The sequence below is a fragment of the Nycticebus coucang genome, chromosome 3 (genome assembly GCF_027406575.1).
Source record: "Nycticebus coucang isolate mNycCou1 chromosome 3, mNycCou1.pri, whole genome shotgun sequence".
In the NCBI taxonomy this organism is placed as follows: domain Eukaryota; kingdom Metazoa; phylum Chordata; class Mammalia; order Primates; family Lorisidae; genus Nycticebus; species Nycticebus coucang.
Window position 1 is genome coordinate 95,945,572 of NC_069782.1, and position 20,096 is coordinate 95,965,667.

Below are 20,096 nucleotides of genomic sequence, written 5' to 3' on the forward strand. Positions count from 1 at the left end.
AAGTGGAGGCCTCACCACTAATACACCTGACAGCACCTAGCACACACCTGTATACAGCAGGCATCAAGCACACACCTGCATACAGTAGGCACCCAAAGTCTTGTAAGCACCGGGTCACTTCTACCTATTTTGTCAACAACTCTAGGAGGTAGACACCTGTAATTATTCCTAATTCACAGATAAGGCTCAGGGAGTCTCCCAAGGTCTTGAGGCCTGGAGATGACAGAGCTGGGATTCTGCCCCTTAAAAGGCATAGCAGCACAGTTTTGTATCTCTCCTTTCCAAACATGCAGGGGTGACATGTCCATGGGCGTGGGAGAGCAGGGGGCCCCAGCAGGTCCCTGACCATGGAATTCTCCAGATTCAGGGCTGGGAAGGGCTACAGAGTCCCCGTAACCTTGGTGAGTTTCTGAAAGGATTTGAAGCCCTGAATTTTGGAGATTGGGTTCTTCCTCATCCAACCCTCTCTTCCTTTGGAGGTGAGGTGATTTGGAAAGAACTGGCCTCTGTGACCCCAGAGTGACAGGGCATGTGGAGAGAGCATGGGCTGGGCCCCAGCTTGCAAGGTAAGAGCCAGCTAGGTGGGACAGTCATGAGGCTGGGGGGACTGAGGAGGGAGGGAGCTGAGCCTCCCTGGAAGGGAGAAACACTTTCCCTGACAGAGGAAGGACTCAGGACTGGGGCCCCTTTACTCTGGGCCTTTCAACTCTCCAGCCCACCTCCTGGCTCCCTACTTACAAGCCTGTACCCACTGAAGGGACCAATGCTTAGTGCTGTCCCAACCCAGGGGCACAAACCCCATAGCCCTCTGACCCTTAGGTTTCCAGATCCTGCACAGCCAGGTTGTAAACAGAAGGCAAAGGGGCCTCTGAGATCTCAGAGGGCTCCCTGTCCAAACTGAGAGCCCCTGTGACTGACAATCCCCTGCTCTGTAGAGAAGCTCAGAGCCCAGAGAGGCAAAGGCCAGACTAGAGGTCAAGGGAAAGCAGAGCCCAGAGAGGCAAAGGCCAGACTAGAGGTCACAAAGGGAAAGCAGAGCCCAGAGAGGCAAAGGCCAGACTAGAGGTCACACAGTATCAGCCTGGGAGCTGACCCAGCTCCCAGCCTCGAGGGTCCTTGAGATCCGGGACAGCAGTAGCCCTCACTCCTAGCTCACCCTCCACCCTGGAGTGTCAGACTCCAGGACACTCAGTGATGACAGGCAGGCCTTATCAGCTCCTTCATCTTACTTGATGTAGAGCCTTTTGTGCTTTGGCAGCAGAATCTGTCCCTCTTCCACTTAATCCCCAGCCAGAGGTGTCTCTGGGGCCACCAGACCAGAACAAGACAGATGGGCTCTCTGGCCGAGAACGCCTACCTGCCCCCATCGCTGGGGCCTAGGGAGGTCAGCAGGAGTGGCCCATGGGGGGTGGAACCCTGTGCCAGCCTAGGCCTGCTTCTGCTTCAGACAGTGGGAGGCAGCCCCTCCTCCCACCTCAGACTGCTCTGCCCACCTCTCTCGCCTCCAGCCTTGCAGCACCAAGGGGGAGAGGAGGAGAGGTCCCCTCTCTTCAGGCCTCAGGTGCCCTCATCATGCTGTGGGCATGTTGCTTCAGTTTTCCCAGCCTCCATAAAGGGGACCCCACCACCCCAATTTTGCAAACAGGAGATGAGGCTTTTGGGCACTCCAGGCATCACTGAAAGCAGGCCAAGTCATTTTACTGATGGACAAAGAGCACACCCCCTGTATTTCTATAATGCTTCTCTCAACAGTTAGATAGGGGGAGATTTTTTTATACCCATTTTTCTGGATGAGGAAACAGAGCAGTTAAATGACCTGTTCCAGGCCGGCAGCCTGCTGCAGAATGTGCGTAGATCAATTTCACAGGGAAGGGGGTTTCTCTACATCTCTCCCCTATCCCTGACACCCCCATGCCGGAGGGTGCCTAGGGCAGCTGCTGCCAAGTGGCCCTGGTTTGGGGGTGGGCAATGATTTTGGGCCTCTTGACCCACTCCATGGGTCATGGGATGGGGTAGGGCACAGGAGAAGGGTGGGCTGTGTCCCGTCTTGCAGGTTTCCCTCTGGGCAATTTTGTAGACTCTCACCACTTTCCCTTCATTTATTTTCCATTTCATGCTCGTCATTTTTCTCCTGGCCTGACGGGGAATAATTCTCTCCCTCTCCCCTCTCCTTTATTTTGCTGGAGGGCTTTGAAGGCTCTAAATCAATGCCCATCAGCCAGGTCCTTGAAGGAGGCTGCAGAAGCCAGGAGGGAGAGCTGGCCCAAAATCTCACTTGCAGAGACACAGCTACTCCTCAAGAGCATGCCTGTGCAGGTGGGCGTCCTCAGTGCCCATGTTCCAGGCTACACCTGGCGCACAGAATCACCTGCCCCACTGACGCCAAATGCACCCGAATGAAGACGCATTGGGCACACACTTGTCTGCACACAAGCTCTGAGAAGCCCCTGGGACTTTGGGGCTGGGGATTTTGCTAGGTTATTTGCTTAAGAGGCAGTATAGTTTGATGATTAAGCTACCATACTAACCCCAGCTATGCCACTTCCCAGCTGTGTGATCTTGGGTCCAGCTGTGTGACCTTGGGCCCCTCTAAAAAGGGCCTTTGGGAAAGTCCTGGGCCACACAGACTAGTCTCCCTTTGACAAGGAAGACCCAGCCTGGCCTGGCGGAGCTGGGGAGTGAGTGGGGAGGCGAGGAAAGGTTAGATTAACAAGCCCTCAACAGTAAATATTTTGAACACCTACCACATGCCTGGTACTTTGATTTTACACTCAACAAGACAGGTGTGATTCCAGCAAGGGAGGCTGATGAGGAGGACGATGACAGTAGCTATACAATTTATCGACCATGCCACCATGCACAGTGTGATCTGTGTTTTGGCTCCTTTGAGTACTGACCACAGCTCTACCAGGCGGGCACTCTTACTCGCTCCATTTCTAGATGAGAAGCTTGGAGCACAGAGAGGTTTAGTAGCTTGCCCAAAGTCACACAGCTGGTAAGTGTCATAGCTGGGGTTAGTATGGCCGCGTAATCACCAAACCACACTGCCTCTTAATGAGCAGCTAACCTACCAAACAAATAAGCACAGATTGTGGGGCCAGCTCTGAAGAAAGAGACTATGGAGAGAGGAGGAGCTATTTCAGGCAGCAGTCAGGAAGGGCTCCTCTAAGAGGCGACATTTTAAGCTAGAACAGATGAAAAAGAATGCAGCACGGAACGCGCAAGGGTGAGGGAGTGAGGAAGAGCAGTCTGGGGAAGGGCAGAGCTCGAGCACAATCTCTGAAGTAGAAAGACTGGGTGGGTGCAGACAACTGGAAGGTGCGTGTGTGTGTGTGTGTGTGTGTGTGGTGGGTGTGAAAAGGGTGGTGGGAGATGAGTCAGGAGGGGTCCAGACTTTTCTTTTTTTTTTTTTTTGTAGAGACAGAGTTTCACTTTATTGCCCTCGGTAGAGTGCCGTGGCATCACACAGCTCACAGCAACCTCCAACTCCTGGGCTTAGGCGATTCTCTTGACTCAGCCTCCCGAGTAGCTGGGACTACAGGCGCCCGCCACAACGCCCGGCTATTTTTTTGTTGCAGTTTGGCCGGGGCTGGGTTTGAACCCGCCACCCTCGGTATATGGGGCCGGCACCCTGCTCACTGAGCCATAGGCGCCGCCCGGGGTCCAGACTTTTCAAGTATCACCTCCTCCTTGATGTCACACAACCCTGTGTTAGCAGTTCCCTTCTGCGGTCACCTTGACTCACACATTGGCCACAGGCCCTGCCTTACCTTACCTAATACCTTAAAAGGCCCCAGGGGGTCCTCTCTAAGGTATTAAAACATACCCAGGTATATGCAGACTTATGATTTTTAGAGACAGAGTCTCACTACGTCACCCTCCATAGAGTGCTGTAGCATCATAGCTCACAGCAACCTCAAACTCTTGGGCTTAAGTGATTCTCTTGCCTCAGCCTCCCAGGTAGCTAGGACTACAGGCGCCCGCCACAATGCCTGACTATATTTGTTGTTGTTGTTGTTGTTGTCATTGTTGCTTAGTAGGCCCTGGCTGGGTTTGAACCTGCCAGTCTCTGTGCATGTGGCTGGCGCCCTAACCACTGAGCTATGGGCATCGAGCCCAGACTTATGCTTTATAGATATGCAATTTAAAATAATTTTTATGACTATTCCTTTGGAAGTATTTTTCTTTCTCTTTTTTTTTTATTTGAGGGTATAAGAAACCAGTTTACACTGATTGCATTTGTTAGGTAAACTCCCTCTTACAATTATGTCTTGCCCCCAAAAGCTGCGTCACACTCCAAGACCCCACCCCCTCCCTCCTTCCCTCTCTCTATGCTTCCTCTCTCCCACCCCTCCCTCCTTCTTTCTTTCTCTGCTCTGCCCTTCCCCCACCCCACCCCCACTGTATCATTAATTGTCATTAATTGTCCTCATATCAAAACTGAGTACATAGGATTCATGCTTCTCCATTCTTGTGATGCTTTACTAAGAATAACGTCTTCCACTTCCATCCAGGTTAATACAAAGGAAAGTATTTTTCTATGACAAACTTGATTAATGTATGAACTTCTTGATTTCTCATTTCTTGGCAATCATCATACACAACTGGGAATTTCAGAAAATTCTGCAAAATTCTCAGGAACTCTAGAAACTCTAATTTCCAATTTGTCCTCAAATTAACAGAAGCTTCACAAACTCTAAATTTCATAGATACTAAAGTTGCCAGATTTCATTTGGTAGCTGTTCAACATAAGTTTCATCTTAATTTTGCCCTTAATTTTTTTTTTCAGGTCTCCACCATTACCATGGGACGCTGAAAATCTCAAGTGCCCCCACACTGCCAATAGAGTCTGAGCAGAAGGGTGACATGAAGCTCCTCAAAGGCAGGGCAGGAGTGTTGCTGCTCCCTATACCCTCAGCCTGTCAAGCATCGGGCCTGCACGGGAGATGCTTACTGAAAGCTTGTTGAGGGTCCCTGGAAAGCGAGGAAGCCCCCAGTCCCTTGTCCGACTCTGCTTACAGCTCAGAAGGATGTGAGACAGGGGGGAAGATCAGGAGAAGGCCACTGGGACCAGAGCTCACAAATGCCCCAAGCTGAGTGCAGTCCCTGATGGCAAAGCTACCTACTCCTTGTCCTCCAGGTGGACTGTTTGACAATGGCACCACTCCAGCTGGTGTCATATACAGCCACTTTCTCCTGGAACCACCTTCCTCACCTGCCCCTTAATTCCCACTGGGAAGAATTTCCCAGAAAAATCAGGGAAATATAAAAGCTGACTGGACAGGTGTTGAGAGATGCCCCAGCTCTTGGGGTCCCTGGCTGGGGTGGGGAGGAGGTTGTCCTTGGGCTAGTGTCCATGTGGTGGCAACAGAGAGCCCCTACCTGAAAGCTTGAGAGAGCTATATAAATGGCCCACAGTGGCCGTTTCCAAACCTAGCTCTGGGCTGGAAGGAATCCCCCTACTGGGGCTTTGAAAAATCAGATTTTTCTTCCAAACAATGCTGGTCTCCACTTTCTAGATCCCTCACCCCTGCCCTGTTCCACTGGTGAGGGGACACCCATACTGCAGTGAAGGGCCAATCAGATCTTGAACATATGGAAAGGTGGACAAGACAGGTGTGATGGCCAGGGCTTTCCTCCCTCTCTTTGTCCTTCCATCTAGGCCGGCCTCCTCTCCCACCTACATTCAGGTGGACCTTGTCACTACTGGGCAGGGTTGATGAGGGGAAGGGTGGAGCTTAGGCATCATTAGCCCAAGGTTACTGGGTGTAAAATTTACCAGATTTTGGTTCTCCCATTCCACCTGAGTTCGCTAGTTCCTCAGGACCTGGACCACCTGCCAGGGCATCCTTTGAGCCAGCAGAGGAATAAGGATGGGGCCAGGTAGTTTTCTAATCCCTTGCTTCAAAGTTGGACAGGCCTGGGTACGAGTTGTGACACCACCTCTTACTAGCTCTGGTAACTTGGGCACGTCCCTTGAACTCTAAGTCTCCATCTCCTCCACAGTAAAATGGGAGCAGAATCCCTTTGCTAGGTGAAATTATTACGAGGATGAGAGAGAACTCACGAGAAGCTCTGGGCACAGGGCTGGGCATTTCCCAGTTGTTCAATAAATGGGGCTAGCGTGAGCTTGTAGGATTCACATCCATCTCAGGGCTGGGTGGTGGCGACAGGGCTGACCATTTGGAGACAAGCCTCCCCAAATGAACCCAAATGGGGTACCAGGTGGGAGGAGGAGAAGGCTTACCAATCGAATCTCAGAACTGAGCAGATCAGGTGGGGCCCTTGACCCTGGCTTTCCTAAGCTTCCCCATAGCTTTGGCTACGTCTCCCCTCCGCAGCTCAAGCCACATTCTTGCACACAGGCCCCTTGACATACCTGCACACCACACACACAGGGGCCTGTGCAAACCTGGCAAATCCTACGCCCGAAAGTTCCTGGGGTGAACTTCAACCCCCCTGCTGACGCAGCCTTGGGGTTTAGGCTTGGAGTCCAGGGGAGCTGCCTCTGGCTGATGGACAAAATGATAGGGTGGTGAAAGAAAGGCAACGGGGCAGCTTGTACCTTTTGAGGGCAGAGGCTTTCCTGAAGGGGTGGTCAGAGTACTAGAGTCTCAGGGCATGGTGGTTTATAAACCAAATCAACCCAAGCTCCCCTGTCACTGTCCTGGGCTGCCTGAAGCTCCCTTTGACAGAGCCTGAAGCCTACTGACATTGGAGGCTGGATGAGGGCTTTCCTTTGACCTCTGACTCCCTTTCACCATGCAAGAGGGCTTCTAGAACACCAAGTCCATCAGGGGGCATGCCCATAGGGCACATAGTGGCCTGGGAAGACTCTCCTGGCCACTTTGCTGTCCAGCCACACCTACCGTAGTCACATCAGAGTCTGGAGGCGTCATCTCTACCAGGTTGATGTAGTAGGGAGCATCCTTCCAGGTGGGGTGGTTGTCATTGATGTCCAGGAGGGTGATGTTCACCTGTGAACCCACAAGGGGCACTGTGGGATGCACCCAGTTGAGATGGCTCAGGGCAGGGTCTCCCAGGGGGATGGCACTCAGATGCCTGCTGGCCATCGTGGCACTAACTCCAGAAGCTCCCCTAACTCTGGAGCCTCAGTCAGGGCCTGGGCTTTCCAGGAGCAAGCCAGGCCCCTTCAGGAAAGCAAGAGTAGGTGGTGTCCCATCAGGAGGCAGAGGAATGGATATGCTGACCCCTGAAATCCTTGCTGGGACCTGGGACTTTTCCCCACTCCCAGTCTTGGGTGAAGATGATTGACAGGGTAAGGGATCTAAAAGAATCCCTCAGCTTCTCAGTCTCAGCTACAAGCCAAGCAATTTTCCTGCTCATCTGCCACCAGGTAAATTACTTATAGGGCTCCTATTCCTATTAGCAGGGGTCTGTCTTCATAGAGTAGGACACTAGGGATTTTTTTGCCAAGTCCCTAGCTAGGTGATACCATCCCAGCCCCTCCAGCTGGACAATAATGGGGGTGGCTGTGGTGGGTAGGTGAGGGTATGGAGGGAGGTCAAGAGATGGGTTCCAAGGGAGAGCCAAAACACCAAACACGGGACCAGGAGGGGAGGTGCCTCAAGTGACCTGTCAGTTGGTCCTCCTGCTCCTCACTCGCCCTAGTCTCCTCTGCAGTCAAGAGCTCATTCAGGCCCCCACATTTTCCTTGCTAGCTTTCTATTCTTGGGTGCCTTGGTGGAGGGGTGACAAGACCAGGGATATGGGCTCCAGGCCTCCATTCATCCTACTAGTTCATGGCTGGGAAACCAAGGCATCATTTCTTAGCATCATTGAGACGCTGTGGGCAGTGGCAAGGGCCCTCTAGGGTTGTTCTTCCTTCTCTGGGCTGTTCCTCCTGGAAGGAATGCTACTTCTGTTTTTGGCAGGTGTCAAGGCAGGGAGGGGCCTAGGGGGTATATACCTTCTGCCACTTGCCCAACTGCCCTGTGGGGCAGGAGAGAAAGTATTTCATTTTGCTCCTTCTAAATGCCCCACATCCCAGGTGATAGAATCTTCTTTCCTTAACAGCTATGGTGTCCCCCAGGCTGACCTTGGCTGATGATGAGTTTGCACCTGCCACCTGACTCATTCCACACACTGGCTCAGGGTGCTGGGGGCCCATAGGCCCAAGGGGGCAACCTGGAGATGAGGTGGAAACAGCGGCCTGGAGGCACTCACGGTGGCGATGCCGGTTTTCTGGTTGTGGCCCACACCCCCATCCATGGCCCGAACGATGAGGATGTACTCAGACTTGGTCTCCCGGTCCAGCAGAGACGTGGTGGTGATCTCCCCTGTGGAGAGAGGAGAGCAGCTGTGAGAAGGCTTGGGTGGGCCAGGGCGAGAGCATGGCAGAGCAATGGCAGCAGGCTGTAGTCATCTGGCAGCTGTGTGTGCTGGGGAGATGTTGCTCAAGAGGGTGAAGGGAGAGCACCCATGCCTCAGAGCCAGTGCCCCACCTTGGGCACTAGAACCCCACGAGGAGGAGGTATTTGCGGATGTAGGGAATCTAGGCTGATCGGGGGAAGTGCGGGAGAACAGGGCAGAAGGGCCATTAGGCCTAAAACTTGGTCACATTTTCTTGCTGGCTTTATCTCCTAGAACTAGTTACTCAAATCTTCTGTGCCTCAGTTTCCTCATGTAGTCAAAAGGGAACAACAATAATAGGACCTACCGCATAGGGCTGTTGTGGGATTAACTTAGTTAATATTGTGGAATCTTAAAACAATGCCAGGCATTGTTTATTTATATAGTCACAGAAATATGACAGGAAGGAAAAACACCCAGTAGTCCACGTGTGTTCTCACTTGTGACTCATTACCGGACAGTTCAACATACGGTGCACTGAAAATTAATAGTCACAGATAATGTCCTAATTATCTTGCAATGATATTGCCTTAAAATTTTTAAGCATATAAATATTCTGTTAAATATGAACAGTTAAAGTAAACCACATTTTTTGTCAGCCCATGTTTGACATTTCTTTGTATTTTAGTGTAACTGAAATAATGGATGTCACCCTGGCATTGATGTGCTAGTAAATTTGACAACTTGCCCCCCCACAAATAAAAAGGCATTTGTTGATTTCCAGGGTGTAAATACTCCCACCAGGGTCCACTTTAAGCTACCAACTTGATGGTATTGAACATGGAGTTCATAGCCAAGCACACAGTCAGCTCTTGGGAGCAGGTGTGAGTCATTATCAGGGTCCTCAGCACCATCATCACGGTGGGGCCATTTACCATATCTCATCAGTGTAAGAGAGAACTACACTTTGAGGTCGGTGAGACCCAGATTTGAATTCTTATCATTTCCCTTCCCAGATGCCTGGCCTTGGGAAACCTACTTAATTTCTTTGAGCCTCAGTTTTCTCATCTATAAAATGGAGATCAGTGTGACTTCCAATCAGAGGTGTTGTAAGGCTGAAATAACTATAGGTGACACTCCCAATACTCAGAAAATGATTGTTTCCTTCCAATGGAGTGTGAGAGTTTCTCAGGGGCAGAGATTATGTTCTGTCCATCTTTTTATGCCCCATGTCTGAGCTGTGTGACCTGGGGCGAGTTGCTTAACTTCTCCGTGCTTGGTTTCTTCCACCATAAAACAAGGGAGCTGGGCTAGCTGGTCCCTTGGACTCCTTCTACCCTGACATTTCCCTCTGCGGCCTGCTGGCTTGTCCTCTGGTCTGCGCTGTGCTGGGCAGGAACCTGGGGGTGGGGTAGGGTGTGGGATAGGGCAGTGAAGGTGCTAAGGCCAGGAGTGGAAAACAGGCAAAGGTCTGCCTGACAAGCCGCACTCCCTCCTGGGTGGTGTCAATTAATTGGCAGGGTGAGGAAGAAATTAATCTCTAGAAAGTTTTAAACGTGAACTTGTCGGCATGATAGATGGCCTCTCTTGTCTGGGAAATTAGATCCAATTAGGCCACCTTTGTGGAGCAGGCCTGGCTAATTTGACCAAGGAGCTCGGATGAAAACACTTATACCTTTGGAGCTGAAGAAGCTGTGTTAGGGCAGCAAGAAGATATCCATGTCATCATTAAAGGCTCCCGGTGGAGCCGGAGCTTCTGACTAGGGAGGAAATGAGGAGTAGCTGAAAGGCCAAAGAGCCACCGCTGCATCTGGGTGGTAGGACGTGGCTCTGCCGTGGCTTTGTATAATGCAGGGTTTGAAATTTGGGCTCTGGAGTCAAAAGTTCACATTCTGCGAGTCCTTAGTCACATTACCTAACCTCTCTTGTGCCTCAGTTTCCTCATTTGGAAAATGGGGATAACTGCCTCACAGAGTGGGAAGGAGGGTGAAGTGAAATGATGTTGGTCAGGACACTTAGAACAGGGACAGGCATGTGGTTAGTATTCACTGGTATTACTCTGAGCCCCCTGGAAAAATGGGCCTGCAGAGGGTGGAATGCCCATTTTCTAAGGGGTGGGAAGAAGGACTTATCGTGGCTCAGGTCCCCTCTCTCAAGTCTTTGCACACATCTGCATCAGCTCTGCTCCCTGAGCTCCCAGGGAAAGGGGACGAAAGAGGGATTGAGGCTGACTTCAACCAGGGAGGGTGGGACAACAGGAAGACCTAATATCCTGCTGGGTTAGTGTCTACCAAAGATTCCTGCTCCCTTCCCCAGGTGGAATTATTGTTGGAGTAGCTGCCAGGCAGGGCCTGTGCTCCCAGTCTTCCCTGCATCTAGGCAGGCCATTGACTGATCTGGCCAATGGGATGTGAGCAGAAATAACTCATGTTACTTTCAGGTCTGGCCCATAGCCTCCCCCCTCCTTGCTCAATACCCCATGTCCCCTTTCCCTTCCACAGGGACCTCAGAGCCACAGCACGGAAGGAGCCTGGGTCCCAGAATCATCTTGTGGAAGGGTGTCCACTGAGTATCTACATTGGACCACTGTATGGATTAGAATTTGTATTGTTGGCTTGGCACTTGTAGCTCAGCAGCTAGGGCACCAGCCACACACACTGGAGCTGGCGGGTTCAAACCCAGCCCAGCCTGCCAAACGACAATGACAACAACAACCAAAAAATAGCCAGGCATTGTGGTGGGTGCCTGTAGTCCCAGGTACTTGGAAGGCTGAGGCAAGAGAATCAATTAAGCCCAGGAGTTGGAGGTTGCTGTGAGCTGTGACAGCACAGCACTCTACTGAGGGTGACATAGTAAGACTCCGTCTCAAAAAAAAAAAAAAGAATTTGTATTGTTTTAAGCCACTGAGATATCAGAGTTTATCTGTTTAGCATCTAGAGTTCCCCTAACTCATAGAGAAATGAGTACTTGGAAGAGGGGTGCTTTGCAGACCCACGGAGCTGACCTGGAACTCCACGAGGGCAGGGCCATGTGGTGCGCCTTCTTGTATCCTAGCACCTAGCATAGCGCCTGGCTCTGAGCAGGCCCCCAGATTTCTGAATGAACACCTGAACCAACACTCAAGGGGCCTGGATTCCTTCCCAGGTCTCGCTGAACAGCCTGGGTCTCCTTTTGGTCCTTGGTGCCACCTTTCCTCCCAGCTTCAAGGAGGAGAGAAAGCTGGAGTGAGGCACAAGGAGAGATAAAGGAAAAAAAAGAGAGTTACCTGGGCTGAGCAGGGAGCCAGGGATGGGGACTCTTGGGTGACTAAACACAAGAGAATAATGATAGTAATTTTTTTAGCACTTATTATATGCCAGGGATTATTCTAAGTGTGTTCCATAACTCATTCAATCCACACAACAGTCCCAATACGATCATCCTCCTTTGCAGGTGGTAAAACTGAGGCATACAACTTCGTGAGAAGCCAGGATTCAAGAATGAGGTTGACAGTTGAGGGAAGAAGACACTTGGACTTGAATAAAGGTGCCCCTGAAGAGTAGTGCGTTAACCAGCTGTTCATAAAATGTAACATATTTTAAACTATTTAACAGGGCTCTTCACCCTTGAAAGACGACATCCTTTAGTGGAAAATTCATGTTGTGATTTTTTTTTGAGTAAGAACAGCAATCACACTCAAGTGAACATTTCAAGGGAAAAACTGGGTGCTTGAGGCTGGCTTGCTTAAAACCAAAAGGAGGGGCTAGGTATGGACGGTCAGCGGAGAGTGCTAGGGACCAGGGCACTGAGGTGGTGTGGGGCTCACCTGAACGGGCATTGATCCGGAACTGGGAGGAGCCCTCCAGAGAGTAGATGATGGACTCCTGGCCATACTCCCGGGAGCGGTCCAGGTCCGTGGCATTCAGGAACAGCACTGTGGCTCCTTCAGAGATAAAGGAGGGACTGGGGTTGCTCACTGTGGGTCCCAGGTTCACAGCCCCAGGCCAGGGACCAGGATGGGACCTTCTGTGACAAGCTCTCAGGAGGTGGGAAGTCTGCCTACTGGAGCGCCCAGGATGAGGGTCCTCATGCACAGCTCCTGGGCTGTGGGGCCTCGTCTCCTCCCCTCCTGGCCCAACTGCAGAGTGGACATCACGGCCCCTCCCTGGCCCCTGCCTGGCTGGCCAGCATATCTTAAATACACTCAGATTGACCAGCTTTTATTTTAAGTAAAAAGGAAATGAAGCCGCATATTAAATTATTCTATATTTATGTATTCAATTTTGGTCTCATTTTATCTGGATCACAGGGGAATTTATAAGGGTTTATATTTTCTCTTTAATGTCCATTGAAGTCCTTCACCTTCATTTCCAGCTCTAAATCCTGGCTTGGGGATCACTTGTTCCAGCTGCCCTGTCCACTGCCTCTGACTTCAGCTGTTCGTTGATTCTACTGTCACCCGACTCCAGCTATCTCCTGATTCCACCATCCCTGACTCCAACTGTCTCCAAGCCCAACATCCCCCAACTCCACCATCTCTGACTCTGGCTGTCCCCAACCCCAATGTCCTCTGACTCCACTGCCTTTGACTTCAGGTATTCCCTGATTCTCCTGTCCCTGACTCCATCTCTGACTCCAGCTGTTCCTGACTCTGCTGTCCCCTGACTCCACTGTCCCTGACTCCATTGCCTCTGACTTCAGCTGTTCCCTGACTCTGCTGTCCCGATTCCATTGTCCCTGACTCCACCATCCCTGAATCCATCGCCCCTAACTCCAGATCTCCCCAACTCTGCTGTCCCTTGACTCCACTTTCCCTGACTCTGCTGTCCCTGGACCTACCATCCTGAATCCACTATCCCTGACCCCAGCTGTGCCTGACTCCAGCCATCCCCTTTCTCCTCAGCTACTATATTATTTCCTGACATGAATGTTTACTCTGTTGAGACAGTCCACTTTTGTGAGAGAGTGACAAAGACAGTAGATCCCCTGAAGTCTGAGTATGGAACCCGCAGTCCCAGGTCTGCAGGCTGGGCCCTACCACCTGGGGCCTGAGCCAGGGATGAGGTTCCCATGCTCAGCCTCACAGAGGAACACATGCCATCGCTCAAGGCCACTGGATATGAATCATGGCCGTGGAACCTGCCTCTCAGCACTCTAGTCTGAGAACTCTCTGCACATGCGAGGTCATTTAATCAGGATTGCTTAGTTAATCCTCCTTATCCACTAGACCAGAGCTGCAGGAGAGCAGGGACCGAGTGTGCAGGGACTTCTACACCTAGTAGGTGCTCTAACTGGATGTCTCCAAAGGCTCCCTGACCTGTCACAGGAGTTTTGGCCTGGAAAACAGACATAGAAAGCCAGGGTCTCCCTGAATTTTTTTTTTTTTTATTGTTGGGGATTCATTGATCTCCCTGAATTTTTGTGCAAAGCTGGCATTTATACATTGCAGGTGCTGTGACTGCTGGCTGCCTGCATTCAGGTGCCCCTGCCCCACCCCAGCCCCCACTGCACCTGGGCCCATACCTGCCATGATGTTCTCCACCACAGAGACGAAGTAGGCAGGTTTGCTGAAGGTAGGAGGGTTGTCATTCTCATCCTGGAAGGAAAATAGCCAGGTTTCAGGATCTAGGGAGCAGTTGGGCTGGTCAGCTGGCTAAGGTGGCATCCAGGAGTCAGGAGTCAGGTTGGGTACAGCTGGCACTAAGGACCTCAGGCCTCTATGTGTAACTAGAGCTAGGTGGGGTGTTGCAAGTGGGTCAGGTGTCCCTCTGGCACAGTTCAAGGAGGTAGGACAGGCCTTGGGGAAACACATAGCAAGGGAAGGACAGACGGGGAAATGGAGAATGAAGGCAGCATGGGACTGCCGGCCACTCCCGGCTCCCTGGCTCACCCTTGGTCTTCCAGCTGAGCCCCAAACTTACACCATCTCCCACGCTCAGTTCGCAAGCCCCCACCCAGGATGCCCATCCTGACCTCCTGCCCAACTCACCCAAGATGATGGTGGAAGGTTCTAGGACCCTTGTAGAACGAAGGGAAAAAGGAACACCCCACCCCATAGCTACTGAAGTATGCAGTGGCAGGCCAGGGTCAGGTGGTCCCCAGAGCCTTACTCTTGCCCTGAGCTGACTGAAGGCAGGTACACCCAGACCTCTCCTCATACACAAGAACAGCCGCTCCTGTCCGTGGGCAAATCCTGGCCCAGGGCCCCACGCCGTCAGCTCTGGAGCAGTGCCTGCTCAGTGGCAGAGGATGGTGCTTGGCTAAGGGGCTGAGCAGGGCCGGGGGGGTGGGCCCTGTCTCGGGGAAACTCGAGCCCAGATGCAGCCTCTGCCTCCTGCCCTGGCTGTACCTTCACTCCTGCCGCTCCTCAGCAAGGAGAAGAGGCCCTCCTACCCTTTACAATGCTCATCCTTACCAACTGCTCCTGCAACCTCTCGCCAAGAATTCCTCCCTGTCCCCATCTTGCAGGAAGCCTCTCTGGACTACTCAGCTCCGAGCATTCTCCCCTATCCCTAAGAACCCTGGTGCAGAGCTTGTGAGTCAGGCTGAGTCACAGTCTCCTTGTGTGGTCTTTATACTACAGATCTTCAGCAGTTCATGCTCAGAGGGCCTCATTTCTCAGGGAACCGAGAGCTCTGTAAAGGAGTGATCCTCTATTAAGCCCCTTTTGCTAGAGTCACTTTTGGCTGTGCAATCATGAAAGAGATGGGGGCCAATATCCAGCTTCCCATCCCTTGGGACTTTAGAGAATCCTAGTTTGCCAGGATTGCAGCTGCCCAGGCCTTTTTCTGCACACAGCATGTGACCTGTCCCTCTCCAGGATAACAGGCAGCCTCAGGACTCCCTCAGCAGCATGGCTGGGCATCTCCCTGGCCCCTGGTCCCTGGCCCATGGTGCGGGCACGGGTGCCCCATATACTTAGACATTTAAGTTTCTGCTTGGCTGCCTGAAACAGTGCCGAGAATGTCAGAGACAGAGCGTGAGGCAGAAACTTATTAGCGGTGATATTTCCCCGGATCTTGGCGCTGCATTCGCTATTAGTTCTAATTCAGCAGCTCCCTCTACAAAAGCTTATTGTCCCCTAATGGGAAATCTACAAACCGAGTTTGACTTCTTTATTAAAAACCAACAAGCAGTGGATGAAAAGGAATCACTGGCTCCTCGCACACCCTCCTCCCCCAGCCCTGTCATTTCTATCTGCTTCTCCCTGCCCCCACCCAGAGCAGTGAGTGCAGCCACCACTACATCTCTGCTGGGGTTGGTTTTTGTTTTGTGTTTTTTTTCCCCTCAGTTGAGAGAAAATCCTTTTGGTGGAGGGAGGAGGCAGCTTAGCCGAGTGACAGCTACTTAGAAACCACCCATGTGCAAAATCAACCCAAAGGCAGTGACCTTTTCAAGTTTGGTCCTTAGACACAAGTGTCTATGACCTCAGAAAACCTTGCTTTAGAGACAATGCTCACTCATAGGCAAGGTGGCACCTGTCTACATTGCCAGACCTCCCTGCTGCCGGGGGGACCAGGGGTGCAGACTCGGAAAGAAAGCACAGTGTTGGCCCCACTGACCCGATGAGGGCTTTGAGGGAATGTGAAAAGTGGGGCCCCTTCTACTGGACTGCTGTGGTTCCATGTCAGGGCACGCCCCTGGCTTGCTGAATGGAAAGTGAAGCAGGCTCCTGCCCCCACCAAGCCCTGCATATGGAAACTCAGCTCTCTGGTACCAGGGAAGGAGGCTGCTGGCCCCTCTTCCTCTTACAGTGGATAAAAAAGACTAGTTCAGTCCTTTGGCCCTCCCCTTCCTGCAGGCGCTGGTCCCTTTGAGGGGCTGAGGCAAAAAGAGATGCTCAGGTCCATTCCTTAACTGAGCCACGAGTTGGGAAGGGCCTGGAGTATGGGGCAGAGCCTGCGTTTCAAAATCTCATGAGGGCAGATCTTCGAAGGCTTTGCTACTCAAAGTACGGTCCTCTGACCAGAAGCAGCTAGGAGTTCATTAGAAATACAGAATGTCAGCCTTACTTTGGACCAACTAAATAAGAATCTGGATTTTAATAAGACCAGGTAGGTCAGATGCACAGGAACTTTGAGAAGCACAGGTCTCAATCACAGGTGGATGGAAATTACCAGGGCTCTAGGTCATGATCCTGTCAGTGCAGGATCATTCAGGTCAGAGTTCAAATTCTAGCTATGCTACCTACTAGTGGGAAGGTACCAGTGATCAGAGGTCAGCTATGTTTCCCTCCCTGAGCCTCAGCTTCCTCATCTGTAAAATGGGATTGAACGGGGTGGGTAAAGTGAAAACATGTAGCACCCAGCTAGAGCTCAACAAGGTTTCCATGTGGATACCTAGGCCTGCCCAGCCCTGTACTGGTATAAAACATTCAGTTAAACCTTCCCTACCCTTACCCTCTTCTATGTCTGCACCCTCAAAGCCTAGCAGGCTCTGCCCCACAGCCCATATCTGGAGGTTCCACTTGACCTAGCTACAGGCTAGGGCATGGGTAGTGCTGGTGGTCTGTATAGCGTCTTATCACCTGTGATGACCACAACATGCCAGGCGCCAGCCGTGCAATCTCATTTCACCCTCACAACCATATCATGAAGTAGGTACCATAATCATCTCTCTCTTATAGATGAGGAAACTGAGTTTTAGAGCCCCACACACAGCTGAAGGGTGGCAGAGCTGGGCTTTAAACCCACACACTTCCAAAGCCAGGCCCCTTTTCCCATTGAGCATCTCCCAAGGGCATGGAGCAGACTTCACATTCACCTTCACATCTCGCTCCTACACTGCACACAGATGGACTCACTGCCTGCCTGAGCACAGCAGTATCCCGGCTGGTTGCAAGAGCTGAGGGGGTTGGTCAGGGCTATGAGCGTGGCCGGGATTAGGGTAGGTTGGGAGCTGTGGTTGGGGCTTGTCCTCCAAGCAGGACACGGTGCCTGCATGTGGTCGTGATGGGCAGGGAATGTACGCTAGCTCTCTGGTATCGCCCACAACATTCCAAGGTGAGAGAAGGCAGGTTCAGGTAGGCAAGTTGTCAGGCATCTGTGGCTCTCCTCTTTGTCCTTCTTCCCCTGACATTCCTCGAAGCCTGAGGTGCCAGACAGAAAGACTAGAAGCAAGGCCCCAGCTCTCTGCCCTACCCTTTGCTGTCCCTGGTTCTGCACAGCCTCCTTACGTGCCCACCATGGTGGGGTGCTCACTCTTAGGTATCACCCCAACCTTTCCATCACCTCCAGCTCTATCCTCCTCAGCAAGCAAATGAGGTCCCTGGCCCAGACACGGACCTTTGGACTTGGGAACTGGCCTGAGCTGGGTGTGGGGCAGCTGCTGGAGAAGCTGGCTGTGTCACGAAGCCTATACAGCAAGCCTGCTCTGGGAGAGATCTTCCTTATTTCTGTCAGGTCACAGCACCTCCCAAGCTAACAATCGGATCTAATCCTCCTAGAGCCCAGCAAGGCACTAATTCTTCCATCAACGTGTGTTCACCTTCTCCTGCAGTCGGGGAGGTGGGCATGCTTGAGCGGGTGTGGTATGTGTGTGTGGGGTGGGTGTTCAGCAGGGGAGGGCTGCTGGCCCCATGTCAGACTACCCCCTGCATCCCTGTGCCGTGCAGGGCAAATGAACCAGTGATGGTTCAGGGGCTGATAACTTCAGACACAGAAAGCATGAAGGCGTGCTTGATAGTCATGTCAGACAAGCTGTGGTTTGGTTTCAGACTCCCTTAGATCTTCAGAGGGGTGGGAAAAGGTTAAAAAAAAACACAGACAAAGAGGCAGAAGAGAGATCTTCCAGTAATGCCCTTACTCTTCATAGAATGTGGCCCTAAGTAAAGAAATCCCATGACATTTCCTCCTTAACTCTGAGCTCCCATTTCCCATCCAAGGGTGTCCCGAGTCCTCCAGAGGATGTCAGAGCAGGACAATCTGTTTCTTCTTGAGTTTCAGGACCCTGAGCCTTCCTTGGCCGAGCCGGGAGGTAGCTTAGTTGCTGCAACAATGGCAGAGCTTTGCCAGGGGGCAGGTATTAGGACAGTCTTCCAGTAATTCTGAGCTGTGGGGACGGCCAAGGATGTGAGGGACATAGTTCTACACCACTGGGCTCAGGCAGGATCCCCAACACCCCGAGAAGCACTCACCACTCCCTACCCAGAAAGGGCAAGGCCAGTGTTCTGGGTACTTACGAACACCTCGATGGTGACAGGCACGGTGCTATTAAGAGGGGGGTTGCCAGCATCTTTGGCCATGACCGTCAGATATATCAGCCCGTTGGGGATCTGTTCATAATCCAGAGGGCGGCTCACACTGATGACTGAAATGACAAGAACAGAGTCCCAGCACCCCTGTAAGCAGACTTCAGATGATCAGTCAGTCGGGACCCTACTTCGGACAGAAAAGATACAGCTGGCATGACCCAGGCCAACACTGCCTTGTTTTCTTTTTTCTGTTTTTTTTTTTTGCAGTTTGGCTGGGGCCAGGTTTGAACCCGCCACCCTTGGTATATGGGGCTGGCGCCCTACCCACTGAGCCACAGGCACTGCCCCCCTGCCTTGTTTTCTGAACACCTGGAACTTTATGGTCTTTTTTTTTTTTTTTTTGTAGAGACAGCGTCTCACTTTACTACCCTCAGTAGAGTGCTGTGGCATCACACGGCTCATAGCAACCTCCAGCTCTTGGGCTTATGTGATTCTTTTGCCTCAGCCTCCCGAGTAGCTGGGACTATAGGCGCCCGCCACAACCCCCGGCTATTTTTTTGTTGCAGTTTGGCCGGGGCTGGGTTTGAACCCACCACCCTCGGCATACGGGGCCGGCGCCCTACTCACTGAGCCACAGGTGCCGCCCGGAACTTTATGGTCTTATCTCAGGTTTACTGACATTGACACTGATATGTGCCAGGCCCTTTGCTGAGCCCATCAGCTGATAACTAATTTGTTGTTGGTAATGAGAGCCCCACTTTTACAGATGAAAAAATCAAGCTCAGAGAGGTTCTATAATTTGCCCAAGGTCACACAGCTAGCAAAGATCATAGAGCCAGGATATGAGCTCAGGTTTTGGCTGAACCCGGAGCCCAGGCTCCCCCCAGTAGACACCACTGCCTGCTTGTCTGCTGTGTGTTTTGTCTGTCTCATCTGCTCATCTTTGCTTTAATGTATCTTTCCCTATCAGTCTAGAGCAGCAGTTCTCAACCTGTGGGTTGCGACCCCTTTTTAACAATGAAAATACATCGTGACATTAGGAAGGTTGAGAACCACTGGTCTAGAGGCTGCTGGGAGGACAGGATCATATCCCAAGCTCTCCAGAAAAGCATTTGGGGGTGGCAGGGAGGGCAGACAGTGGGTACAGACGGCAGGACCCTCCTTGGCCCCCTCTGGCCCTGTTTCTCTTATTTTTCTCTCTTTCTTCTCTCCCTCCCTCCCCCTTTCATCCTTTGGGCTCTTCGCACCCATCCAGGGGCCTGCTTTGGGCTCTATTTAGACCCCTTGGAGAGACACTGGGGTTAGGTGCTGCAGGCCTTACTTTTGGCAGAACTCTGCCTGGAGGTGAGTGGAGAACCTTAATGCCAAAGGCAGACCTGGGCTGAGAGGCAAGATTTGCAGGGAGCTAATACATATGCCTCTGTCCTCAGATATGCCCACTACTGCCCACACTTGGACTCCCCCTTCAGTACTTGCTTGTGCTAAGCCATTGATTCCCAAATGGGGAGGGAAGGCATATTGGCTTGGGAGTGGGGGGCATGGGTAGTCTGCAAAGGCATTACAATTAATATTAAATTGCAACTTTCTATTTGGAAATGGAAACAAAATTATT

General features: G+C 51.8%; 1 protein-coding gene across 1 annotated transcript in view; it reads right to left on the reverse strand.

Moving 5' to 3' along the window:
- Positions 1-20,096, reverse strand: part of CDH23 (cadherin related 23) — a 419,225-nt gene that overhangs the window by 115,910 nt on the left and 283,219 nt on the right. Inside the window, exons 17-21 of the mRNA XM_053586252.1 lie at positions 18,473-18,600; positions 13,816-13,888; positions 12,119-12,235; positions 8,188-8,300; positions 6,866-6,977 (exon numbers count right to left, since the gene is read on the reverse strand). Of these exons, the coding sequence (XP_053442227.1) occupies positions 6,866-6,977; positions 8,188-8,300; positions 12,119-12,235; positions 13,816-13,888; positions 18,473-18,600 (543 nt within the window). The remainder of the gene's footprint in view (positions 1-6,865; positions 6,978-8,187; positions 8,301-12,118; positions 12,236-13,815; positions 13,889-18,472; positions 18,601-20,096) is intronic.